This window comes from Ictalurus punctatus, chromosome 6 (genome assembly GCF_001660625.3).
Source record: "Ictalurus punctatus breed USDA103 chromosome 6, Coco_2.0, whole genome shotgun sequence".
Lineage (NCBI taxonomy): Eukaryota > Metazoa > Chordata > Actinopteri > Siluriformes > Ictaluridae > Ictalurus > Ictalurus punctatus.
In genome coordinates, this window is record NC_030421.2 from 13,407,955 (window position 1) to 13,435,428 (window position 27,474).

General features: G+C 37.5%; 2 protein-coding genes and 1 long non-coding RNA gene across 6 annotated transcripts; 2 read left to right on the top strand and 1 right to left on the bottom strand.

Moving 5' to 3' along the window:
- The first annotated feature begins 890 nt into the window (after nt 1-890).
- LOC128632914 (uncharacterized) lies at nt 891-5,102 on the top strand. The gene is made up of 3 exons (XR_008396548.1): nt 891-1,288; nt 1,406-1,446; nt 4,915-5,102. It is a non-coding gene; the product is annotated as an uncharacterized LOC128632914 (long non-coding RNA).
- On the bottom strand, nt 1,757-12,063 carry nmi (N-myc (and STAT) interactor). Its single transcript, XM_017469745.3, has 9 exons — nt 11,884-12,063; nt 8,145-8,213; nt 6,460-6,618; nt 5,368-5,484; nt 4,937-5,117; nt 4,561-4,667; nt 4,019-4,205; nt 2,745-2,848; nt 1,757-2,413 (listed from the first exon to the last, which is right to left on the bottom strand). Exons 1-9 carry the CDS (start codon nt 11,905-11,907, stop codon nt 2,207-2,209), a joined length of 1,155 nt encoding a protein of 384 aa, XP_017325234.1. The 5' UTR covers nt 11,908-12,063; the 3' UTR covers nt 1,757-2,206.
- On the top strand, nt 10,949-27,397 carry parp14rs3 (poly(ADP-ribose) polymerase family member 14-related sequence 3). Of its 4 annotated transcripts, XM_017469739.3 has the most exons (27): nt 10,949-11,284; nt 12,169-12,386; nt 13,210-13,391; nt 13,690-13,714; nt 13,822-13,980; nt 14,164-14,400; nt 16,144-16,380; nt 16,584-18,649; nt 18,782-18,878; nt 18,967-19,071; nt 20,668-20,730; nt 20,846-21,022; nt 21,099-21,265; nt 21,363-21,393; nt 21,525-21,629; nt 21,986-22,048; nt 22,238-22,414; nt 22,502-22,674; nt 23,185-23,290; nt 23,363-23,482; nt 23,615-23,677; nt 24,091-24,267; nt 25,215-25,397; nt 25,505-26,137; nt 26,287-26,441; nt 26,530-26,704; nt 26,790-27,397. In XM_017469739.3, exons 2-27 carry the CDS (start codon nt 12,215-12,217, stop codon nt 27,083-27,085), a joined length of 6,144 nt encoding a protein of 2,047 aa, XP_017325228.2. In that variant the 5' UTR covers nt 10,949-11,284; nt 12,169-12,214; the 3' UTR covers nt 27,086-27,397. The 4 variants fall into 4 exon arrangements, with proteins under 4 accessions (XP_017325228.2, XP_017325231.2, XP_017325230.2 ...); XM_017469742.3 differs by lacking the exon at nt 10,949-11,284 and having other exon boundaries at nt 12,123-12,386; nt 23,188-23,290; XM_017469741.3 differs by lacking the exon at nt 10,949-11,284 and having other exon boundaries at nt 12,123-12,386; nt 13,693-13,714.
- The last annotated feature ends 77 nt before the right edge of the window (nt 27,398-27,474 follow it).

Here is a 27,474-nt window from a genome sequence, read left to right on the forward strand (position 1 = left end):
ATAAACCCAGGGGTATAAATGCCAGCAGTGTCAGCATAGTCACAACAGTTTCTCAACCTCAGCTACATCACTCGAGTTCTTAATTGGTCTCAACTAGAAATGTGGGACTGTTTTTATTTTTTGTTTATTTTTTAAATCCTGCTCATACAGTTATTATTTTTGTTTGTCCCTGGCCACAATATGTGCTAATGAATTTAGTTGGTTCTGTTTCCCAAAATTTAGATTAAAAAAAAAAAAAAACTTAGTAGCCTCTGAAAAGGCATCGCAGTTAATACAAGAACTCGACGCTATTGGAATGTCTCCACTGCCAACAAGCGTGGGCCTTTTTGTTACTAATTTGTATGCCAGAAATATCTTTTAAATATACTTCAAACATCAAGGGAGATATTGGAGAAAACTATTTCTGACATTTGACATTTTTGACAATTGACATTTTATCAATTCCAAAATCGAATCTCCTGGTTATAGTGATAATTCCATACAAAAATTGTACAAACATTTAGCCAATTGTTTTTGAGATATCATGCTAAGGAGAATCTGGGACGGACACGCAGACGGACAGGAAACCCAAAAACATGATGCCATCACTCATTGGCGGAGACATAGAAAGTGGCCCTTCTTGGTCCCACGAGTTTCATTTCGGACTGTTAGTTCAAGCATTACAGCAAAAAAATAAATAAATCTAATTTGTGCGACTTTGTATGCATTTAAATCTCATGATCTGTTCAATCTAAATAACGTATTCCTATTCAGTTACCTCCCTCATATGCATATATGCAGCAGACATAACATTTATTTGTGAACATACTTGAGAGCTTTCCTACTTGAAAGGTTTAAAGTGTAACAGGGAAATGTTCAGCACAAGCTAAAGAAGCTTGTTTTATTTTTTAGCAGCTAAAAAAGCTGCTTTTATTCACAGATAATGTGCAGATGTAACATCTAATCACACCCAATTTTGCTCATGTACTGCACATTCTCATTTTTTGCGATACACAGACCTATAGGATGTCCCTTAACTCATTTTCAGTCTAGTATCAATCATCTGTTTTGTCTGGTAAACAGCATGCTGGCCATAGCAAGGAATTTCCACCTCATTTCCTGTATGAACCATAACGGTGGAAGAGGTCTAATCAAGTCTAATCTGTTTTTCAGAAACAGTCTGAGGAATGTAGGATCTGAAAGCACCAAATGGCAAAAATGTCTGATTCTGTGTTTCTGGGGATGAATTTGACGCTGCAAAGACATTAATTATTTACACCCTCAGGCTGTTAATCTTATTTAAACGACTGTGAGTGAGTTAAATATTTAATGCTATGATTTTGATGTCTCTTTTCAATTGCTTTATGTTGGGTTTTTTTTTCAGTGATTAGAACAGGAATTATAGTATGTGTTTCGTTATTTGCAGGCAAAGTAGGAATGGTCGTGTTTCTATTCTCATTTCTAAAGGTATGTATGTATTATTCAACATTAAATATATCTATCTGACTGATGTTTGTATTGATGCAGAATGCACACGTGCATGCTGATTCTTCTGGGCGTTGGGAGCATTATCCAGCTAATCATCGTCTAAGCCTTTTAATTCAAGTCTTCAGTTAAAGCTGAGCACTGCCATCTAGTGCTACTAAATCCTAGACTATAAGTCACAGCCAAGATCACACTGAACCTTGACCTTTCTGAGATTGCGTCAGTCATGCAGAAAGACACACCGTCCCTTAATATACATAAGCAGCTTTAAGAAATACACTGCAGCCTCAGCTTGAATAGAATTTGATTTTATTTCATGACTTAAAAGGATATCAAGGTTGGGTCATGTCAAGCAGAGGAAAAAAAATTCCCATAATTAATGGAATGAATCAGAAATATTGAAATAAATATTATGTCATCACTGCTTTTTCTGTATGCATAAAACCCAATTTAGCTTCAATAATTATTGAAATAGCTTCAATGCAATAATTAGCCATCTGTTTTACTTAGCATAAGCCACCTCTGAGAATAATATTCAGTGATGTTTCATTATTATTATTTGTTAAAGCCAATTGTGATTTGTGACCATTTTTACGAGCCAAGGAAAGCCAAATCATAATCGTCCTTAGTATAGATATACCTGACAATGCCACATTTACCTCAGTTATGTATAGGAAAAGATCAATTTGCCATAACATTGCTATAGGAAAGAGTTTGCATGTAGTATCTGCAGACGATTTGCTTATTGGGCTTCCTCTTTAGCACAATCCTCACTGAAGAAAGCCCTCAGTTCCTTTCCATGCGAGACATATTTAATGGTCTCCACCTCTCCGCCATAGTTGCTAGGCTTCTGGAAATGGATCTCCAGATGGTCCTGCATATCTTCTTCATCGCTTGCATCCTGAATGCCTCTGAGCAGTACGGTACGCTTTGGCACCCCTGAGAATGTCTAGAATGGACCACATATCACCCAGTAAATAACAGACAGTGCACAGAGGTTGGTTATTGAAAACAGCTTGGCCTGACTGTAAAACAGCAAAAAGCTTTTTCTGTGTAAAAGCAGAGTTACACAATCCTGCTTCTGGAGAAATCCATTTCTACCTTATGAAAGGCCTCTTAATCATAGTCACGTGTGCTGGTAAGGTAGAACGTGCCAAAATATATAGTGCACTCAAATAGATACCTCAGAATCATCGTGCCCGATGTAAACTGAAGCAAGGTTGGTGGTCAGTGGCAGGTGTAACCCTAAAACACATTCTAAATCAACATCAGCAAATCACCTGAAACTTCTTCAGCTGGTAGTCATACAATGGCGCCACGCTGACTTCCATCCCATTGACGGCATCTATGTACAAATTTCCCCTAAGGGTCAAATTCTCTGCAACTATAAATGAAACAAAAGACGATCATTCAAGACACTGTAGGTTTGTATTGTTATGAGAGAAGAAAGAATGAAATATAATTTTCTTTCTTTGCTTAAATATGAGCTTGCAAGAGATTCTCCCAACTCACGCCCAACCAAGTAAGAGCTGTGATTGCATATTGTATATGTATGTCTAATGTAATGTGTAATTTAACACCACTAACTGTATCTGTATTGGTTTAGTGCTCCAATTATCTCTAAATAGTATTCGAATTTATAACCTTTAAATTGTACTTTTTTTTTTATTAAATATGAATCCTACCACTATGCCGAAAAACTGGAAAACACGGTACAAAACCCCAGAGGTAGAAATGTCAGCTCCGACAGCATGGTGTGTGAATTCTGGGTTTCAAAGTTCTTCAGATACATGCACAGGATTGTATCAACAGCCTACCACCACTACCCTGACCAGGCAGTTACTAAGGATGCTGTAAATGTATCTGCACCACATTCATGTTATTGAATGTGGTCTTTCTTTGTCCTGCTAGCTTCATATCTGACCGCTCACTTGCATCCACATGCAACACTGGAAGTCATGCAACTGTTATGTCGTGTCCCGCAGAATCCCAGTCCTGATGCACACTTCTAATCTCGACCAGACAAGATTTCTGGTAAATTTTATATTTAAAAAAATTGAATAGTACACCCTCTATTTGTATCTGTATCCATTTAGAACACGTCTGCTCAATCTGAATAAGGTTTGTATTTAGTTACATCCCATGTCTAATATACAATGTGGATGTTAGTTGTTAGTACTTCCAGATCAACTGCATTATACTGCCATCTAGTGCTGACAAATCCCAACCTACATTATAAATAACAGCCAAGGCTGTTGTAGTGATACAGTAGATCCAATAAAAACTACTTCTGTATGTAGTTTTGTATGCAAGCAGCTTCAATAACCTCGTCTGAAATAAAATAAATAAATATTCCTTACCAGACTTAAACGGTATCAGGAAGAAAATAACATTTAGGATGATACTATTCACAGAGTATTGGAATATTGGATTAAGTTGAAAAAGAAACCTTGAGAGGAACCAAACTCGAAATGGAACCCATCCTCTTCTGGGTAGCAGGATTATACATCACTCAGTATACACTTGTAGAAAGTAATGTGTAACACATACAGACCTCCAGTATTGAGGAAGGTAATGCGCCCTGCTCCAGAATTCACGTCATATTCCATTCTCTCCACCTCGCCTCCACCACGGCTTGGTTTTGAGAAGCCCAGCTCCAAGCGGTCTCTCATTCGTTCCTCGGGCATACAAGCAAAAGCATTTGAGAACTCGATGGTCCTCTTGGACACCCTAATATGCACCTGCAGAGAAGAAGCAGAGATCAGAAACAACCCTGGTTTCTTTTTCACAGTCAGTATTTTGAACTGAAAGATGATATAACTATCCATCCATTTTCCATACTGCACACAAACATTCACAGACTATGGACACTTTGGAAATGCCAATTTGCCTACAACGGGTCTTCTGGACTGGGGGAAGAAACCATTGTACACGGAGGAAACCCCAAAAGCTGGGGTAGAAAATGCAAAACTCCGGGTAGAGGTGGGTTTCTACCCCCAACCCCGGAGGTATGAGGCAACAGTTGTAACCACTAAGACCAGATGAAATAATAATAATAATAATAATAATAATAATAATAATGTGATTTCACAGTACCTCAAATTTCGCAGAGGGCTCAAGAGGTAAAGTGCTTGGCTTTACTTCACTCCTGGTTTTCTCGCAGGCCACAGTGCACTTCGGCAGCTTGAGGATCTGATCCGCCACTTAAAGACAGGATCAGTGAAAATGTTAGGTTATATGAGATGATACAGTATACATCAATTTGTCATATGCTAGCCACTGCAATGGCTAATAATAACAACTTGAATAAAATTTCCCACCACATTCAATCAGTGGTAAGGTTCCACAGCAACAACTAGCAATGCTAACAAGGACATAATTCATATTGTGTCTATTGTAGTACAGTGTCTAAAATGCTGTTCTACTACGTTCTATGTTTTTTCTATGAAGAGGATGCTGTTTTGGGCTTTACCGTTCTCTTCCTCAAACGTGATGAGAGCTTCGCCACCTTTCAACAGAAAGGAAGGTCTCTGGATGATGGTGAACATTGCCTTGATATCCTGACCAGCATGCTCTTGCTCATCAGTCTCATCAGCCTCCTTTTGTTCGATGTGAGTGAATCTCAATCGTTTCTCAGGGATCTGAGCTTTGATCTGAGAAAGTACATTTACACCATTCTAACCTCAAATTGATCATGATACTCATCTGTTAAGTTTGGTTATTGTTAGATATAACATGTTTGCATGGTTTTCTTTAACTCTTTTATCAAGGGGGAACTTTTGCTTTGTCATAATCACAGAACAATATCAAACCGGAAAGTTCTGCACTGCCCTCTTGTGCTGTTGTAGTTTATTACATCGCACCACCTAAAATAGCCAGCACAAATCCACAACCAGTCAGTACCTTAAATCTCTGTTGCAAATTGTCCGTTTCAGCCTTCTTAGATTTGAGCAGCTCCTTATAATGCTGTAATTTCTTCTGCAGATCCTGGTTAGCTTTTTTCATATTATTTATTTCCACCTAAAAGAAAAACGATCGTCTTCAATTGTCAAGTAAGTGAGGTAACATTAATAGACTTATGGTTTATAAATATAAACATGACTTTACTCATGTAGTCTAAATTTGTATTTGATTGAAATTAGTAAAGATCGAATTTCACCATGTTTGTGGTATTCACACTGTATCCATGGACAGAGTTGATTTATTTACAACCCCAATTCCAAAAAAGTTGGGACGCTGTGTAAAATGTAAATAAATGTAAATAAAAACAAAATGCAACGATTTGCAAATCTCATAAACCCTTATGTGATTCACAATAGAACATAGAGAACATATCAAATGTTTAAACTGAGGAAATGTACCCTTTTAAGGGAAAATATGTTCATTTTGAATATCATGGCCGCAACATGTCTCAAAAAAATTGGGACGGGGCAACAAAAGGCCGGAAAAGGAAGCGTTACTAAAAAGAAACAGCTGGAGGTTAACTGCCAACAGGTCAGTAACATGATGTTTTCTGTGTTCTATTGTGAATAACATATGGATTTATGAGATTTACAAATCATTACATTCTGTTTTTATTTACATTTTACACAGTGTCCAAACTTTTTTGAAAAAAAAAGTTGTATTTATTTATTTATTCATTTATTTATTACATATTTTTGTTTATATCACTAAGCTTTTATAAAATAATATAATAATTTATATAATAATATATAATAATAATAATAAGAAGAAGAAGAAGAAGAAGTAGAAGAAGAAGAAGAAATGTTGGGTGCCAAACCTTTTGTAATAAGTACCCATTAAAATGCCAGTAATAACAATAAAATAAAACAACAAGCAGCAAATGAACAAAAAATATCAGAAAATGACTCAATTAAAAGGTGCTTCATAACAACATGCATAAACCAAACTTTGAACAAAATAAAATGTCATGTAATTAAATCATAAGCCTAAAATAAGAACATTATTCACACAGTATTAAGGTATCCAGCATACCTCTATATCCTTCTTTGTTTTGTGGAAGCTGTCTGCAAGTTGCTCTTCAGTGTTCCTCACATCTGTGGTCTCCTGCTGGGCTTTTTTCTTTGCATCTTCCGTATCCATTTTTTCCAGAAGCAACCTGGATTTTTCTGTATCTGCAGACTCCACTAATTTCTAGTAGAGAGTGAATAATAATTATTATTATTATATTATTATTATTTTATTATTATTATTATTATAAATCATTATAAAGCCTTGTAAGATTTAAGTTTCTATAAAATTAAATAAAAACCATCACAAATTAATTTTAAAAAATAATTATTTACCTTAACATATTTATCTCTTTTGTTTTGTTATTATAATGTTTAATGTCACGCAGTTTTTTCACACTGTTATTAGTTATCTGACATGTTAACTGCAGCAAAAGCAAGCTTGTTTCAAGAATCAATAGATTGAAATTACTTGGTCACATTTCATGTAATAATCTGCATCTATAACATGTCTACTCTTAAACTGTAGTAATTAAAATGAACTGTATTTAAATGTTTTTCTCCACCTGCAACCACTGCTTTAGCTCTGCCCACATGGCATATACATGTCATGTTATATCTATATATATATACTTGTTTCCTAATTACATACTTTATATGTCATTATGATATACTGTACATGTGAATTTCCTTTACAAACCTTATAAACCACACCTAATTGTCACGGTTTCCCCTTTAAGCAGCGCGCTGGAGAGCATGATCTTTTCGTTTGTTTGACAGTTGTGACATTGTGTACATTGGACACGTGCTTTTTGTTATGTTTCTGTTATGTCTCCTCCCTGTTCTGTCATTGGCTGTTGTTTAGCGCGTGTCTGGATTGCTGTCAATTAACATGCTGATTGTGCTTGTATATATACCGTGCGTCTCCCAGTACTCAACGCGGAATATTAGAATAGATTAGATAAGTTTAGTTTAGATTCGATTCGTTACCATAGACAGTCATCGTCATAATTATTGTCCATGTTATCTTCCATGTTAGATGTCTGTTTAGTTCACGCTGGTTTTTCCGCTCCCAGTTCGTAGTCATTGTTTATGTTTCTTGTTTTGTTTCTCGACCCTGTTTTCCATGACTGCGACATTGATTCCTGCCTTGCCCAGTTTATATCTGTTTGCCGATCGCCTGACCTTTGCATGTTTCTGGATTAAGTTTGTGGATTACGATTTGGATTTACCTGCCTGTGTCTCTCATTAATAAAACTGTCAAACTGCAATTGCATCCGTCCTATCTTCGTTATGTCTCGAGATGTGACACTAATAGTGCAGAAACAGATAAAATGATGTTCATTTTTAAACTTGTTTTTCTCAAAATCAGTTTTCTCTTTGTTTCTAGTTGAGCTGTATTCATAAAATTTTACATGTGCTTTCCTATTCCTATTTAGTCAGGTATTATAGGGGAATTGGTCAAAATGTTGATAATTGTTCAGTTCATGATTATAAATCTGCGCTAAAATTGTCATTAAAAATTACGTATAGCATTTCATGGTACTTTATTAATTAAACAACACATACTTGGCATTCCAACAAACTGTTCTAGCAGAATTCACACAAATCTAGTGGATACAAGATTAAAATTTTTGAGAATGCACACATAATGAGTGATCCAATTTGGTGGAAAACCTAAAAGAAAACATAATGTAGATCTAAACGTACTTTCCATTTCTCCAGCTCCTCCTTGGCATTGCTCAGCTGCTGGTCTTTTGATACATCTTGAAAAAGCTCCTTGGAAAACATACATGGTAAGAAAAGGTTAATAGACAAAGAAATAATATACAAGGAAAAAGATTTGTTTTTAAGCACTGAGGCAAACTGTGTTTAATGTGGCTTAATGTAGGCCACCAAAACAACCCAACGACACTAAATATCTCACACACTTAACTTGTAATAATCACTGTCCAGTTCCCAAAGGACAAAACAGAAAAAGAGTGAATATTCTCATGTTTTTTGTTCTATAGACGCTCGTTTTAAAGGAAACATCCCTGCTAATGCCAGCTGGTAAGCTATTTTCCAGCTTCCTAGTTACTGGCTTGATCAATAACTGTCTGAGATTTTCTAACTGTCTTACTGTTGTGTTTGTTTGTTTTTTGGGTTTTTTTTTTATTTGGCTACTTGTCAACAAGGTTATATGAGTAGCGGTAGTTCAGAAACTTTCCATTTTACCAGCATTTTACCAGTTTGACCAGCTTGGCCTGTGTTTTGGTATCTAGTCAGGCCAAGCTGAATACCTCAGCAGGGGGAAAGTATTAAACGTTTAATGTGTTAAATCAGCCACCTAAGTACTATATAATGACATATAGGGACATAACTATGAAAAAAGAACCCAATAAACTAAGTATAAGGCATGGAGTTTCATATTAAGCATTTCCCCTTTACAAAGGTATTATAGGCTTAATGTAGGCCACCAAAACAACCAAGCGACACCAAATCTCTCACACACTTACTTTGTCATAAAAATGATCCACTTCCCAAAGGACAAAATGGAAGAATAGCAATATTTTTTTTGCTCAATAAAATCTCATTAAAAAGAAAACATCCATGCTAAATAATAATAATAATAATAATAATAATAATAATAATAATAATCTAGTTTTGTTTAACCAGCTACCAGCTGCCACAACAAAATGGCAGACCATTTTTGCCAACTAGTAAGCTATTTTCCAGCTTCCTAGTTACTGGCTTGATCAATAAATGTCTGAGATTTTCTAATTGCCTTACTGTTCTGTTTGTTTGTTTATATTTTATTAGGCTACTTGTCAACAAGGTTGTATACGTAGTAGTATTTCAGAAACTTTCCGATATACCAGCACTTTACCAGTTTGACCAACCTGTGTTTTGGTATCTAGTCAGACCAAGCTGAATTTTTCAGTAGGGGAAAAGTATTAAACATTTAATGTGTTAGGGGCCATCAAATTCTGTAGGGATATCAAATTCTGTATTCTGTGTTCTGTATTATATTCTGACTGCTGTTCTGGGTTTTTGACTCTTGCCAGGGGGGCATTCAAATTCCATTGAATCCCGAGCTGGTTACTCTGTGCGGCCTAACCTAGACTGGACTGTAACACTCTTTTCACAGGCAGTGCGGTATTCAGAGGCAGTTCTCCTGTGCAGTTTCCGCTACACACGTTAGCAGTTGATTATTTGTGAAGCACACATCATATTTCTCTCTCTTCAGGCTCCCGGTTTGTGAACGTGACCAACGCTAGCGAGACCTCCACACTGATGCTGGATCCTGCAGTCATGGCGATCAGTGACAACTCTTCCAACGCCATGCCCAGGGCTGCCTCTGATGCCAGCAAAGTGACCAGTCAAGGTCCAGGTCTCAGCAAGGCCTAAGTGGGCCAGAAAGCCAACTTCTCTGTGGACTGCAGCAAAGCAGGAAAAGACATGCTTCTGGTAGGAGTTCTCGGACCGCAGATCCCGTGCTATAAGATCATAGTGAAGCACATGGGCAGCATGCAGTACAACGTCAGCTACGTCCTGAAGGAGCGCGGAAATTATGATCTGGCGGTGAAGTGGGGCGAGGAATATATCCCGGGCTCCCCATTCCATATCGCTGTGCCTTAAACCTGACGCGAATTAACCATTATGGGATCAACAGAAAACAGCCAAACCACCTACCACTTAATTACGCCCCATATCAACTTGCACTCGATTTTGTATTTTGTACATGTGATATGTGGACTGTTTAAGATCCTTTGCGATTTGGTGTTTTTACCACTGATGAGTTTCTCCACAACTTCCAGGGGCACAAAACCAGATTTGGATTCAGGTGTCAGTTTGAAGAATCTCCATTCTTTTTGAAATCTTATTTACTACTGATGCTGTTTTTGTCTGTTTGACTCTCGTTATATTATATCACCATTACTCTCATTATTTTTTGATTCTCGTACCTGCTGCATAACCTGGACTACTGTGACTTGTTTACATGTTCACGAATCAAACGAGGCTCCACAGTTTCTCAGATTAAACCACTTCAACAGACTTTCCATTCTTTTCCTTCACTCAATTAGAGAGTAGTAGGTGCATCATAATCTAATCCACACAGTCTTCAATTTAACCCAATAGCTGGGTAAAATGTGAATAGCAAAGTGATTTGAAAAGCGCATGAAGAATGCATGTAGTCAATCTTTTTTTCTTTTTCTTTTCGCAACCCATTTTTTTCTTCATGTGCCCTCGGTGTTCTGACTTTCGTGGGTGGAGATTGGAGAGAATTCAGCTCTTAGCAGTTTCAGTGACAGATTTACAAGGGGCTTTTCATGTATACTGGTATTTGTCTTATCTAACTAGTTTTTATAAGGTAATAGTGTTTTGTTTTGGGGTTTTTTTTTCTTAATGTTTTAAAAGCAGAAAGGTCTACGCTATTGTTCTCATAGTCCAGGGTGCCTTAATGTGAAATGATTTACATGTGGAAATTTAAAACAAACTGGAATAAAGATTGAAAAAGAGAAGAAGAAAAAAAAAAAAAAAAAAACATTTAATGTGTTAAAATAGCCACCTATATAGTGTCATATAGGGACATAACTATGAAAAAATGAACTAATGGCTAATAAACAAATTAACGTGGCTTAATGTAGGCCACCAAAACAACCAAGTCTCTCTTTGTCATAAAAATTATCCACTTCCCAAAGGGCAAAATAGAAAAATAGCAATTTTTTTGGGCTCGATTAAGACTCATTAAAAAGAAAACATCCATGCTATAAATAATTAAATAAATAAATAAATAAATAAATAAAATAATCTAGTTTGGTTTAACCAGATACCAAAACAAAATGGCAGACCATCTTTGCCAGCTGGTAAGCTATTTTCCACCTTCCTTACTGTTGTATTATTTTCTTAAAAACTTGTCAACACGGTTCTATTAGTTCAGAAACTATCCATTCTTCTATCCAGCACTTGAACTATATGTTTTGTTATCTGGTCAAACCAAGTAGAACTTTTCATCATGTCAAAAAGTGTTAAAGCACTTAATAAGTAGTGTGTTAAAACAGCGACCTAACTACTATAGACATTTCTACACTATACAGTCTACAATCAAAACAGCGTCGACATTAACCAAATATAATTATAATAATAATAATAACAATAATAATAATAAATAATAAATATAAATATCAAAACTAAATATAAATCAGCGTTTCCGGTTCGGCGCTCCACTAGCATGTAAGCTACTGAAAGCTAACAAATAATAGCATGTAAAGCGACCTACAAACTTTTATATATATATATATATATATATATATATATATATATATATATATATATATATATATATACTATCAAAAAAATGATCGTATAAACTAAATATAAGTACAGATATTAAGATTTGGTGTTGTTTGGTCGTTGTTTTTGTCCAGTTTTCACGCTACCGGTTTTAGAAAGCACTCGAGCTTACCTCTCTGTTCATCTGCTCCTCCATGATGAAACCCGAAAACAAACTCCAAAAATAATAATAATAATAATTAAAAAAAAAAAATTTAACAAATATGTCGAAATAAGGTTCACTTCGCGTCCTAACGCGACTGCGAGAGGGTGGAGGGATTCTGGGAAGTCATACTCGGAGCCCTGAAGCGAAAGTGAAAGTAACACTAAAAGTTGTTTGTGTGTGTGTGGGGCGGGGGGGGGGATACCCTTGACTTTAATATCGTAGTGACTGAGTTTACTGCTTTACTTCACGCAGCAATGAGACGTCTATCAGCTCAGTGCTAGCACTACTTTGAATAGTAATGGAGGAGAAAACGTTGGTTCTTGAGGGTCTACCAGGGGATTTAGACCTGGTGAGACCCAAACTAGAGCTTTATTTCAAAAACAAGAGGAAATCTGGAGGAGAAGTCATGCAGATCCGAGAGCATCCTGAGGACAACCGGAAAGCCCTGCTCATCTACCTACTAGAAACAGGTACAAATTACAACACAATTTAACACTACGACTGTCTTTAAATAGACAAACACATACACTGTTTAATTTGGATATCCAGCAGCACTACACATTTCCTTGACTTGACTAACACTTCCAGCTATGGTTTATGGTAAACAAACCATTTACTGCACTCTAGCACCAATAAACCACAAGTACAATGCGTCTTTTTTAATTAAAGATCTTTTTTTTTTTAAAGCGTTGACTCATTAACAAGTATCAATCCATATGTATTCCATTCATAACTAAAAAAAATATTACATTAATTCACAATATGAAGTAAATATGTCATTTCAGGACTTAAGTGAAAGTGAATGGGGGATTTCTAAGAGTTACACCCAGTGATTGAGTTCAGTCTATAAAGATTAAGCATCCTAACATGATTACAGTTATGCCAGTTTACAGTATGTTCGCTTATTTTTAGTCCTAGATGGAATAGGTTTGACCATTTAATAAAAACTTAAAGAGATATTTATGTGTGCAGGACCAGTACGAATGAGCCTAAAACTTCTGCTTTGTCGAGATGTAAACTATACCCATGGTATATTCAGAGCCTATAATCCTGACTATACATAGATACAATCTGTATCTATGTATCGTCTATGTATAATTACATTTAAACAAACGTCGGTTAATTTCTTACAGTGGGTTTAGAAATGCTAACTAAAGCAGCACATAATTATAAGGAAATACCATTCGATTGCATTTTGTGTCTTTTTGCTCGTACAGTATATTAATTACTTTAATTTGGGGGTGTGGGGGGGTGAAACTCCTTTCTTTTATTTTTTTCATTTTTAAACTGCAGATTTAAACAATGTCCTTAAACAAGGAATGCACAAAATCGATTTCAAAGCCCAGGGAGTTGTTGAACTGACAGTGAAACTCTTGAATGGCAAGAAAGAAAAGGTTAAACCACGTCTTTTACCAAGGCGAAAGATAGAAACTCTTGAACACGTCAGATCTGCGCAAGCCACTACAGGTGAACAGGTGAGTTTATTTGATCCCTCTGTTTCTAATGACTGCACATCTAATACATAAGGTTTTGCGTCAGAAGCATTCCTATTAGCTTGTTCTTCCAGTTAGGCCTGTGTGGACATTACACTGTAGGACATTAAAGGAATATTGAGACTCTGCTGGTAAACATGAAGAATGAGGAAGTGGTTCTGTTAATTTCCTTGTTACATAAGCGGTTCTGTTTATTCACTCAATATGCTGATCATTTGAGTATGAGGCCTAATCTTTTTGTTTTGTATGTTATCCTTTTCTATTTTACATGTAATATAAGAAGTCTGGCTCTAAAGTTCAAAAAGGTACTGCAATACACTTCATAACATGTAATGTTTACTGCTGTGCTATGTCAAGGCTATAAAAGTGGGCTGCTGAATAAGTTTATCATGAAATGATTTGTGTGTCTCAGGAAATGAAGAAAATGCAAAAACCAAGGACCTGCTTATCGGCACCATGGAGACAGTTGACAAAGATATTCTTACGATGTACTTTGAACAGTTTACAGACAAGGTTGAAATCACAAAACATGGAAAAAACAAGTGGATCCTAAAAGTTGCCAATCAGTCAGGTACATTTGTGTCTATTTATAGCTTGAACAGGGCCATCTAAAACTTGCTGCTGTTTAAACCTCACCCAGGTTCTGTGCACTAAAATGAAACAAGAACTTGTGAATCACATACAATGAAATACAGTAAAAATGAATTATAATGACAGCACCACAGAACCTAAAAATATTCACGCTGTTCTTTAGATGTATTGACTATCCTGGACCAGAAGAAACATGAATTCGGTGTTACTGTGGAGTTGTATAAAGAAGCAGGTGTTGCAGAGCTGTGGGACCCTCGGCACTTCATCCTAACTGGGTTCAAAGACAGCTGCCAATGCAAATTGATTAGCATGTTCATTGGGAGCTGCAGTCAAAAGGCAGCACACTCCTGGGAGATAGTAGATGATGAGAGAATTGTGGTCACCTTCAAGGAAGACATTGGTGAGTTCAGGAGTTACAATAAACAGTTTTCTGTGTTTTACCAAATTCTGCTCTGTTTCCAATTAAGTAATGGTTAGGGACCGGACACAATATTTTTTAAAACATAAAAGCATTTTTTCTACAAAGCACTGATTTCAAAAATTATCATCACTCCATTGATTAATATCTGGAGAGGCTCCTTGGGGAGAATAACAACACTGAGCCTCATTCTGTCATCATGTTTAACAAGTCATAGGCTGCGTCCGAAATCGTGTACTATGACAGTACGTCCTGCATTGCCGTTGAAACAGTACATACTAATCAGTATGTGTGTGTTATGACTACAATCCCGGACACACTACATTCGCCATGTTAGCATTGTCATGTGACCTTCGATGTCATCAGAACCACAAAAATCTTAAATAAGTTAAACAATTTATTCTGTTATTGTTAAACAAGTCCTGTTTAACAAAGGTTTAATACTTAAAAAGAGCCACTGTCTTCCGCATTTTTTTTTCCTGCGCTCGTCCGCCCCAGTCTTGTTGCTTTGTGGGATTGTTTCACTCACATAGTGTCCATCGGTTGCACACTGCAAAATCTCTCCAGAAGCAGTATGACATCCGGGTATTTCTTGCTTACTGTTTCTCGCATACTTTGAATTTGGACACACTACCCCTCTGGCATATTGCTTTTCGGCTACTATATAGTAGGTAAGTATGCGGTTTCGGATGGAGCTGTAGTTTTATGTAACTTCAGTGGCTCTGGGCACATGAAGAAAGCATGAATCTCATTGGTCGGCCAATTTTTTTTTTTTAAAAAAAACAACAACAACAAAAAAAAACCCTTTGCGTTTGATGCTTTGACGCTACGCGTTTTACGCGTGGGTGTGAACACTCCCATTGACAGACATTTGGGCATTAAACGGACCGTTTAACACGCTGAGAAAAATGTCCCGGTGTGAACAGGCCTTAAGGCAGGATTCTGGAGAGGAGACTCCATCTGATAGTTTAACCTAGCATTTAGGATGAACCTAAGATACAGGAGGTTTTGCCCAGGCTGCAGAGGAGTGGACCAGCTCTTTACTCTTGCACAGCATTATGAGGGGCCATGGGAGCATCATAATCCAATCCAGTTGGGGGGAAGGGTGGTAAAGGAGTAGAGGTAATGTCCCTGTTTCTTGCAAATGATGTTCTCTTAGCACCAACACACTCTCAAACATTTCACTGCTGCATGTAAAGCAGCTAGGATGAAAAGCAGCACCTTCAAGTGAGGCTTGTTTCTCTCCCTGGCAAGAATACAACACTCCCTTTAGCTGTAGGTAGAGACCTTACCCCCTGGTGGAGAATTTAAGTGTCTTTGGTAATGTGGAAAGAGATTTCATAGAAATTGCTCAGCAGTGGGGCTCAGTGGCTCTGGGTTACTTATCATAAGTTTCTTAACATTAGTTTTGCTTCTCTTGTAAAAGCACGTTTACAGAGGTTGACTTTATTAATTTTTTTTTAATCCAAGAGCAGGATTGTGCTACTGATAACACTAGATGGCAAGAACACATGTCTTTGTGTAAAGACACTGGCTCTACATTGAGAAAAATAATCTATATGGCACAGAGATACTGAATGTCTTCTGAATGTCTAGTCTCCTCATATGAAGATATGTGATCTCAGGAGGTTATGAGAAATCCAACAAAATCCCTTGCACATTATAATACAATTGAATCAAGGAAGAAATTAATATAATTTTTTTTTTTCATTTTTATTTTTCCAGATTCAAAATCTTTCTTTGAGAAGTGTGCAACCAAAAACCTGCAGGGCATGGAGATTGAAGCCTCTCATTTAGAGTTCACAGATTCAGTTCTGGTACAGGGGGATATGGGCAATCTTACAGAAGACATTCTTACACTCTACTTCAGCAACAAAAAAAGGAGTGGTGGAAGTGACATCAAGTCTTTAATTTGGGTCAACAAACAAAAGAGTGTGGTCATATCCTTCCAAGATTGTCATGGTAGGTTTTCCAATTATTTTTGTATCATAAAGTACTTCAAAGCATACTTTGAATGAGCATACTCATTTTTAGTATGCCACAATGTGAACTTATTAAATAAAAAAGTTATTTATTTTACACTTTTTTTTATCAAAACATTTGGGAATCAGTTTATGTAAGATGGTGACCAGAGGTTCTTCTGCGTTCTTCTCCTCCTACAATAGTTCCCCAAGAAGTTGTGGAGCGGAAACATCATCTTTGTGGCAAAGACCTTAGCACGTCGCTTTTTTACTCAAGTCTCCAGAAGGCTTTGACAGGAGAAACACCTACATGCTCCAATATATCCACTAAGACGATTATTCCTGTTGACGAGGCAGTCCGCAATTTCATTGAAAAAAACGAAAAGTGCAAAAATGATTTTGAGAGTCGACTAAGGGTAGTTCATGCTAATGTCATTTTTGACAAGACCACGTCCCCTGGAGAGATTGCACTTGAGATGGCTGTGGACAAAGAGTCTTTAGCTGCAGTTCGACTAGGAGCAACTTGGCAAGGTAAAGCCCAAAGAGAAGCACAAGCCTTTCTGAACAGCTACACCACAGCTGAGTTTCCAGTTGAGGCCGAGATCTGGAAAAGGGTAGCGCATGATTACCTAGGATTTGTCACTTCTGATGCTGAGGTCAACTACATGGAAACCAAATCCAAAATTGCAATAGTTGGCCTAAAAACAGACGTCACTACCCTCTTTGACAAGATTCAAAGCCTTGTTGGGGATGCAACTGCCGAATTTGAAATGGAAAGGAACACTGTTGAAAAAGTGATTCGGTTTGACTCAGAAGAGACACTAGAGTTGGTAGAAAAACGTGTACATGCCAAACTTCAAAACGTAACATTAACAAAAAATGAAACTAACCTGACTTTTCAACTGCAAGGTTTGAAGGACTGTGTAAGTACTGCTGAAAGGATCATCAAACAAGCAAAGGAGAATGTTCTCTTTCAACAACTGAACATCTCTGTCCATTTGCTTCAGTTTCTGAAGTCCGTAGATCTAAAGACGTTTGAGCGAAACCATTTTGTAACAAGCCATATACCAGCTTTATTTCTGAATGATGGAGAGCTTCTTGGGATCGTTGCAGAGAAAGAATACATCAAGGCAGCTGAAGACAAAGTTAAACAGATCTTTCGAGAGGAGGTTATCAAACTTACTCCTGATGTGAACCCAGTAATTAACAACGAAAACTGGGTGAACTTTTTGAACAAAATTAAAGTGGAATTAAGTCAGTCACAGGACATTAACATTGTACCTTCAGAGACACAGATTGTAATCTGCGGATTTGCTGATGTGGTGGCAAATGTTTCAACAAAGGTCAAGGATTATCTGAAGAATAAGACACCGGCAACTGAATATATCCATCTAAAATCTTTGCAGGAAGTGGGGTTTGTTGACTCTTGCATGAACTTGTTAGAAATTCCAGAAATCCGAAACTGTGACATAACTATTCGATCTTGCAGAACAATGAATTCACCATGTCTGAAGGTTACAGCCTCAAAAGAAGTCATTCAGGATGTAGTAACTACTGTGAAAAAGCATTTATCCTCCATTTTAACCAAGAAGCAGACTTATTCTAAAGCAGGAGAATCTAAGGTCATACTTAAGAATGAAGCCAACATTCAGGCCAAAGCGAAGGAGTGGGGTTGCAAGGCTTACATTTCAACTCAGAAGTCTGGCCCCTCAAAAAAATACAGCCACCAAATAAACAGCTACATCACTTTAACAGTTACCGAGGGCGATCTGCAGCACTTTCCAGCTGATGCTTTGATTTGTCCTATGAATAGCCAATTAGCATTTGACAATCCTATTGCTCAAAGGTTTCTTCAAGTCGCAGGTCCAGATATTCAAGCAGTGTGCAAGAAATTCCAGAAAGAAAAGCAAACTTTACTTTCTGGGGACGTGGTACTCACTGACCCAGGAAATCTCAATGCCAACAGCCTTATTTTTACTGTGCTGCCCCAGAGTGGCCAACAGTTCACTTTGGCCTCTCACTACCTGAAGTCAGCCATTCTTAATAGTCTCCAAAAAGCAGAATCTAAAAACGATACTTCTATTGCAATGCCGATAATGGGTTGTGAAACTCTTGGGTTCTCCACCAAAGAAAGTTGCATGGCAATCAGAGAAGCAATACTGCAGTTCAGCAATGATCAGAAAAATTCCCCAAAGAACATAAAGAACATATTTCTGGTAGATTCTGATGTGAAGTTGCTGGAGGATTTCAACAACATCATTACTCAACTGGTATGTGTGCTTTTTCTCCACCATGCCTGTAATTCATGTTTTTCATGTACTTCATATGTACTTCAAGTACATATACTTGGACATCATAGTTCTACAGACCCAACTATTTTAATTCTCCTCTCCTGTCACCAGGGTTTTTCTAATGAAAAAGCATCTGCTACTCCAAAAAACACTACCTCTCAAGACCAACCAAAAGTTCTAAATCTTAAACAAGCATCAGACACAGAAGGTACCCTTTTTTTATTATAACAGTTATAATATAACTATTTATCTGAGACTTTACAGTATATGATTGTTTCATTTTGGGCTACAAACAGTAACTGTTCATGGAGTGACCGTGTCTTTCAAAAGAGGAGATATCACCAAAGAAACAGTGGATGTGATTGTTAATTCCAACAACAAAGCCTTAGATCTTGACACAGGTATGTTAACCTTCTTTATGTTACTGTATTGCATTTGATATTCATTTGGGTTTGGTGTGAGGAGAAGTTAGATTCACGTTATTTAGTGTTGGTACACAAATGTAATACGGCAACGTGTTTTTGAATACAGTCCAAAAAAGAAAAGAAGGACAGGTAGAGTAGGTCACCTACAGCAGACTAGAGTAGATCAAATTTGGTAGCGTGATCATATTTGGGGAATAAAGCAATACTTACACGGTACGATTTTAGTGTGAGTAGATTTGGTTGCTAGGTAACCTTATTTACATGCTAAGGCTGTATGCAGAATGTGCCTGACTAGTATATCCATCAGTAAACACTAGGAATCTGATGTGGCAATAACTGGACAGTGGCAACAGCTTAAAACTGAAAAGATTTTCAACATTTCCAAACTTTATGTAGATAGGGCATAAGAGAACTGCACATTGCATAGGATATCACCTTGTGTCTGATTAAACTGAAATGTGTAACCATAGACAAAATTATGCTGGGGATCAGTCCCCACCACTTTTTGAAACTGTGTTACGTTTATGGAGCCTTGTAAGCGGTAATTTGTAATAGCAAGTACCATTAGCCGACTAACATTAGTGATAACATTAGTGATGTTGATGATTACCATCTCAAAACAGTGATTAGTATGGCAAGTGTTATAGATTTAACCAAGTACTATGTCTGTACATTAACTGATCTAAAGCCTATACTGTTATAAACTCATTTAAATCAAGAGAAGGGTGATGTTACACTGTTCATGGCTGTATGCAGCCATGTTGATTTGACATCACTCTGTGAACCGGGAAGGTAGCTGAGAAGTCTGCCTAAAGATGGCAAGTAGAACTTGTAAGTTTAGGGGGCATTATTGGTGGCTGGTTATTGGTTATGGTACAGTTCGACTTAGATGGAGTCATCTTCAGAAAGTGCCAAATCTTGACCTCAAAGGAGTGTTTATATGTAGTTTAGTCGTTAGACTAGCTTAGACTTATCTAGACTCCATGACAATGAGTGCTGGATATAAATACACTCTTACTAAAAGGGGTTCCTCAGGGGTTCTTTGAATGGTTAGTGGTTGTGTAGTTTTCTGAAGGAATTCTACCTGTTTATTGGCTCTATATAGAACAGGGGTGTCCAATCTCATCCAGAAAGGGCCAGTGTGGGTGCAGGTTTTCATTCTAATGAAGCAGGAGCCACACCTGATTCCACCTGTTTAATCAGTTGATCTTGTCTTTCAGTAGACTTGAGTGTGGCTTCTGCTTGGTTGGAATGAAATCCTGCACCCACACCGGCCCTTTCCGGAAAAGATTGGACACCCCTGATATAGAACCTTTGACAGTTTTCCTAGAGGGACAAAATGAAGAAATTCTTTTAGGTGCTAGATGGAAACCTCTTTTCCTAAGAATGGTGTTGTGAATCTGCTACACCTGACAGTTAATACTGGCAAACTAGAATTTCAGTAGCTGTGGCCTCTGGTGTACAGGATTGTGACATGATGTGATAAACTGTTAACTTTATATAATAGACCACTGTGTACTATTAATGGTATGTCTGTCATGTTGTTCATTCATGTCATTTTAATTTGTTTAGGTGTATCTGGTGCAATTTTGAAGGCAGCCGGACAGTCAGTTGTGGATGAATGCAAAAAGCATGGTAATCAATAAGTATATATGCCTGATTAATTTCCTGCTGAATTACCGTAGCAAAGCGCTATACTGTATGTGTGTTGTGCTCAAACCCTGAGTATTTGATTGTATAATGTTGCCAGGTCATCAGCAAGAGAATGGAGTGGTATTGACAAGCGGAGGTAAACTTTCATGTAAGCACATTGCTCAGATGGTTGGGCCCAATAATGCTGCTGATATTACTACTTCTGTGGAGAAAGTCCTGGAACTATGTGAAACTACAATGTCTGCCACAGTAGCCATCCCTGCAATTGGCACAGGTGAGACTACAATCATTCAAAAGCAACAGATGTATCAAATGAATGTAAAATATTCATTTAAAAATTGTTTTCCCAGGGAGAGGTGGTATTGGAGCAAATGACTCTATCAAGGCTATTTTGGCTGGAGTGGAAAACCATTTGACTCGGTCAACATCATCCAGTCTTCAGAAAATAACCGTGGTGGCATTTGAGCAGAAGATTTTAGATGCATACTGCAATTATATGAAGGAGAGGAAGAACAAGGTTAATGCTTACATTGACGTGTAATAGTGTCATTTTTGTTCATTTTTGTATTTAGTAATAATTGATTTTGCTCTTTTTTCTTTCTTTTTTTTTTTAGACTGCACCTACCAATATGCCGGCAAATAAAGGTATTGTATACTGTCCTTCACAGTCCTGGAAGCATAAAGCACAAAATAGTATTTTTAGGAACTGTGGTTCATTTTCTGTAGTGATTAATTGTATTACAGAGGAAATATATATGTTTTTTTTCTCCCAATAGTCAAAATTGCAGGTGTGTGGATTGAGATTAAGAAGGGGAACATTACCAACGAATCTGTCCGTGGTATTGTCAACACCACCAGTAAAGAAATGAACTTGACAACAGGTGTGTTAATGATTTATACTTATGAATCATCTATACTCATGCTGTATATTCTGGCCATATGGGCATGGCACTGCAATGTACCATAAAACAGATTTGACCAACAATCAGATACTCTATTATATCAGTACAAAGGTTTTAGTAATGCAGCAGAAGTAGAACCTTTTCATGGTTACCAGTGTATCAAAAGGATTTTGGAAGAACTTGGTTAATTTGTCTCAAAGTAAAAGTTCAGATATGCATACTACTGTATTCTCAACAGTTTTGTATAAAAAATTAAGTTCTCATCATTATTACACGCCCCACCTGAATAAAAAACTATCCTTTTGTTTGGTTTTAAAATGCCACCTTTTGTACAGGAGTCTCAGGGGCCATTTTCAGAGCTGCTGGAACCTCTGTTCAAGAGGAGTGTAAACAACATGGTAAGATGCCAACAAACTGTATACACACATGCAACATAATGCCACACAAATTGTTTACACTGTCCATGAGCAAGGTTTTTAAAAATATATATATACTTCATGTACAGTGTATATATGAAAATAGATCAAGTCTGATATTGTGTGTGTCATTCGTGTGGCTTACATTTAGCTTACTGTTTGTCTTTTAAGGTCCACTTAAGGGTGATACAGTTGCAGTGACCAGTGCTGGAAATCTGCAATGTGATTTCATCATTCACATGAGAGGACCCCACTCCACTGCAGAAGCAAGATTACGGGTAAAGAACGTATTGGAAAGATGTGAGGAGAAGCAGATCAGCACCATTTCCTTCCCTGCTGTTGGCACTGGTATGCATAAAATGTTCAAATAAGCATCTTGAGAACTATTTTACACAATCATGAATGCATTTCTCATCTGATTTCATTCTCCTAAAGGTGGAGGTGGTGTTAAAAGTGTGGATGCCATTATTGCTATGCTACAAGGCTTTCACGACCACTTGTCACAGCATTCCTCCACCGCCCTCAGGCTCATTTATGTTGTCGTTGACCGAGATGAAGTTCTGAAAGATTTTCAGCAAGGACTGAATCAATGGAGTACATGCTCCCAGGTAGAAAACATCTGCATACACTGTGTGGCCAAAAGTTTGTGGACACCTGACTATTACACCCATATGTGGCTGTTCTCCCAAACTGTTGCCACAAAGTCGCACAGGGAATGCCCCTGTGCACAAAGCAAGCTCCATGAAGGCATGGTTTGTCAAGGTTGGAGTGGAAGAACTCGAGTGTCCTGCACAGAGCCCTGACTTCAACCCATACTGAACACATTTGGGATGAACTGGAACAGACCTCCTCACTCAACATCAGGGCCTGACCTCACTAATGCTCTTGTGGCTGAATGAACACACGCTGAATGCCACGCTCCTGAAGCCTTCCCAAAAGAATGGAGGTTATTATAACAGCAACAGGGGACTAAATCTGGAATGGGATGTTCAAAAAACACATATGGGTGTTATGGTCAGGTGTCCACAAACTTTAGACCATATGTCAGTATTTACTGTACATACTGTGAATTTATACTGACACACTAGTCTTCAATATAAAAATATTAACAATATTAGCAGGACAGTGATGACACTACAGAATATGAGGATGAAGATGGTGAATATTATTATGGCTCAGATGAAGAGAGTTTGTCCTCAGAAGAAGAAGAGGATGACCGTAATGGTAAGAGCGGCGTCAAAAACAATTTTTTTTTTTTTCACATTTCACAGATACTAAGATCAACATTATATACAGGAAACATCACAGAAGCATTCATTGGCCAAGTCAAAGTTAAAGTGCTTTGTGGTGACATCACGAAAGAGAAGACAGACGCAATAGTCAGCAGCACTAATACGAACCTTAATCTAAGCTCAGGTAATTTATACATTTACTGTACGTATCAGTACTTTTATATATTATATATTTACTATTTACATCAGTGTTTACATGCAATGGATCTGAACAATGAATTAGACGTATCACAATCCTGTAATTCATTGCTTTCAGGTGTATCAGGAGCGATCCTCAAAGCAGCCGGACAGACCGTTGTGGATGAGTGCACAAAATTAGGTATGAAGTTGGATCTTATTCATTCTGAAACACTACATAGCTTTACTTGTACCAGCAAATAAAGCTGTGGTCTATATGCTAACTCTGCTTTGTTCATGATTGTCGATGATTTTACTGGGATTATCTCATACAGTGTAGCAAGTAATAATCTGAAAAGACCTTTGTAATATCACAGTCTAAAACTGGATTTAAAGAGAAGCAAATTAGTAAATGAATCACATGAAAATGAATCTCATGAAAATGAATCACATGAAAATGTATCACTTGAATATGAATCTCATGAATATGAATCTCGTGATAATGAATCACATGTAAATGAATCACATGGAAATGAACCATATGGAAATGAATAAACAAATTAAAGACATGATTGTCGATGAGAGGTTGTGATCATTTTTTTTCCCTGGATAAAGGTGTTCAACCCAGTGATGGCGTGGTCCTCACAACAGCCGGAAATCTTCCAATTAAGAACATTGTCCATATGGTTGGTCAGACCAAGGAGAAAGAGATCACAAACAGCATGTATAAAGTACTGAAGAAGTGTGAGGAAAACAAGATTCAATCTGTTTCATTCCCTGCTCTCGGAACTGGTAAGCAGAACTATACTGTTTCTACTAAATATCATTCAGGAGAAGCAATCAGTCATGATAAGCTGTGGACATGTTTCAGAGGAAAATAATCCACGATGGGTTGTTGTGACGTGGCCCGACACAAATGTTATATCTCTGAATTGGATTATTTTCTAATAGCAGCACAGTCCAATTTGTTTTTCTTCTCTTATACCACAGCACTTTGCCAACAATGAATTTTATTTTGTATTAATGAACAAAATGTCATGCTTTTTAACCGTTTATAGTTTATAGTGTTTAATATTATAAAACGTCCACAAGACAGGATAGTAGTTGTAATCACTCAGCGGTCCGTACAGGATTTTTTTTGGTGCTTTTTGGCGGAAAACTACTTGAAGATGGCAAAATTGCAGTTGCACAAAATTGTTTTGCATGGTCTTTCACAGTGATGTTTGTTGGTAAATGAGACCTTTTAGCTGTACTTATGTTCGATGCATTCGAATCGAAGAGGGCTGTGGCTGAATACATGTTGTGATGACATCATGTGGCGCTTTGTGATGATGTCATATCATCATCAGATGTCTTGGGCCAAATCTGCAGAATTTTTTTTATCGCAAGCTCCTATAAATTTGCTTGATTTTGCCTTAATTTCTGTGATCGCAAAATCCTGGAAGGACTGACTTAGATCAGATGTAAACAGTTGTTCCCCTACTGAGAAACCAGAAAGCCTGAAAGTGGAGACTCCTTCCACAATGTTAAATAAATGTCACCTAACAGAAAACTTCACCATATTAATGATTATACAGTCTCCTTTGCTTTTTTTTAGATGATGATTAATCTAAAATGATGCAGAACGTCTGCCTGTGAATGAATTGTTATCATAGGAATGAGAACATATTATAATGAGTGCCTTAATATAAATGTGAAAACATTTACTTTAAATTCAAGTAAAGTGTGCTTTCCCACAGGAGTAGGAAACCTGGCAGCAGCTCAGGTAGCAAATGCCATGATGGACGCGCTGGCAAATTTTGCTATCGACTTGCCAGTATTTTTAAAAACCGTCCAAATTGTGATTTTCCAAAGTACAATGTTGTCAGACTTTGAGGATGCTATGAAGAAGTTCAAAAGGATTTCTCCAAAACCCTTCTCAGGTAAACTTTGCATTGCGCACTGACCACTGAGACACATGAAGCAATATTCAACGTGATATTTAAAGATTTGTAACCAACAATGCTATATTTTTGTGCGTTCTGTACAGTAACTATCCCCAAATCAACTCAGCAAACAGGGACATCAGATTCCACCAAGCCAAAATTGTGTCTCGCTACTGAGACGGCTGCAGTGACTTTCCCAGTCACAAATGTAGACGTATATGGAACCTCTTCTACGGACATTGCCAAGGTCAAAAAATTGCTGGACGATCTAATTTCAGACGAATATACTAGCGTGGATGTTCAGTCTGACCATATAGCCAACCTTCCTGAAGCTGACAACAAGGCGATTGTGGAGCTGAGCCAAAGCAACCAAGTGCATGTTCTTGTGGCTGCAAAGGACAAATTGATTGTGTCAGGAAAGAAGGAGGATGTTTTAGACACCGTTCTAAAAATCAACAGTTTCCTCCAGGCAGCCCGGGACATGGAAATCCGAGAAGGCGAAGAAAGAAGACTGAGCAAAACTTTGTGCTGGGAACTAGCAGTAGGAGAGACTTGGGTGCCACTGAGCTCCAGCATTAGTTATGAACTGGAGTTAGCTTTTGACAAGAAAGAGCAGAAATTTAGCTATCAGGACAAAGGGGAAACCTGTACAGTAGATTTTAAGGAGATGAAATGGGTAAACACCAAGGGGAAGACCTGTAAAGTCAAGAGAACCCTGTTTGCTGACTCGGACACGGGTAATAATCTTACGTTTCTGCAAGCTTGTACTTCAAGGCACTTACTTAACTTTTAAAACTAACTGTGATTCTAAGATACTGCAAACAATAGGTTAAGGCATCAGTTAACACACTATGGCAGTATTATGAAGTACTTTTTTGTTTTTCAGCTATCATTCAGCCTCCACCAACATGGACCAAAATGGATGGAAGTGATCTGGAAATTATTGTTCTGTCTCCAAATACAGAAGAATACAAGAAAATAGAGAAAGCCTTTTTACGCTCAAGCCAACACAAAGATGTAGCTCCTGTCCAAGTGGTGCAGGTATAAAGACCATTGTGGTCAGATTTATCACCGTATAGTAACACTTGCAATGTTGTGAATAATTATTAACAATCGCGTTAATCCTTAGATCCGCAGAATTCAGAGTCAGTCACAATGGCAAAGATACTGTGTGTTGAAGCAAGCAGTGGACAAAAAATACCCCAAGCAGAAAAACGAGCAGTTTCTCTATCATGGCACTACCAAAGACATTTGTCAGAAAATCAATAAAAATGGCTTCAACAGGAGCTTCTGTGGGAGAAATGGTACCTCATGAGTTGTCTTACATTCTAAACACACTATGTAGTATTTGGTCCATAGTACTGAATTTTATTCGCTCTTCTTTTTAAGCTGTCGCTCACGGTGATGGCACGTACTTCGCCAAAGAAGCTTGGTACTCCTGCTATGACCAGTATTCAAACCCAGATGAGAATGGACTGAAGTATATCTACAGAGCTAGAGTTGTGACTGGGTCACCATGTAAAAGTCGAAGCGGTATGAAGGAGCCAGACCCTCTGGACCCAAAAAATCTCCGTGCTGGACTATATGACTGTGCTGTGGACGATTTGCAAAACCCATTCATCTTCGTGGTGTTCTGCGATGCAGGGGCGTACCCTGACTATCTCATCAGCTTTAAGAATGTCTAACCGTATGTTTGGGTACCTTTTAGCACTTTTTCTACCAAAGAACATCATTTTTAACATCAATGACGTGCAAACTTAAATAACAGCGAATAAGATATGTTCTGACATTTTTATTCTATAACGAGAGTGTAAGCAATCTTTCATATTCGTATTTAAGCAATAATTCAAATTCATTCAATTTCCAGAAATCATGTCGTGCCTTAAAAGTTGTCACCTCAGGCACTAGTTCAGGTTGTGTTGTTTACTCTTTGTAAAACTCGGGTTTGTACATGTGGTAAATAAATACAAAGAAAAATAAATACACCTGATACATTTGATTGTGTACCTTAAATGCAGCAACATAAGTAATTCAGAGAACTTAACTCAAGAGCATGATCAGGTGTCCACAAAAA

Excerpts from the sequence above, each read along its gene's own strand:
- nmi (XM_017469745.3), bottom strand. The coding sequence starts at position 11,907 with ATGGAGGAGCAGATGAACAGAGAG. Across the intron at positions 6,619-8,144 it reads AGGAGCTGGAGAAATGGAAA|AAATTAGTGGAGTCTGCAGA; the intron begins GTACGTTTAGAT and ends ACTCTCTACTAG. Across the intron at positions 2,849-4,018 it reads TACCTTCCTCAATACTGGAG|TTGCAGAGAATTTGACCCTT; the intron begins GTCTGTATGTGT and ends TTTCATTTATAG.
- parp14rs3 (XM_017469739.3), top strand. The coding sequence starts at position 12,215 with ATGGAGGAGAAAACGTTGGTTCTTGAGGGTCTACCAGGGGATTTAGAC. Across the intron at positions 21,394-21,524 it reads CAATATGCCGGCAAATAAAG|TCAAAATTGCAGGTGTGTGG; the intron begins GTATTGTATACT and ends TTCTCCCAATAG. Across the intron at positions 25,398-25,504 it reads TTCTCCAAAACCCTTCTCAG|TAACTATCCCCAAATCAACT; the intron begins GTAAACTTTGCA and ends CGTTCTGTACAG.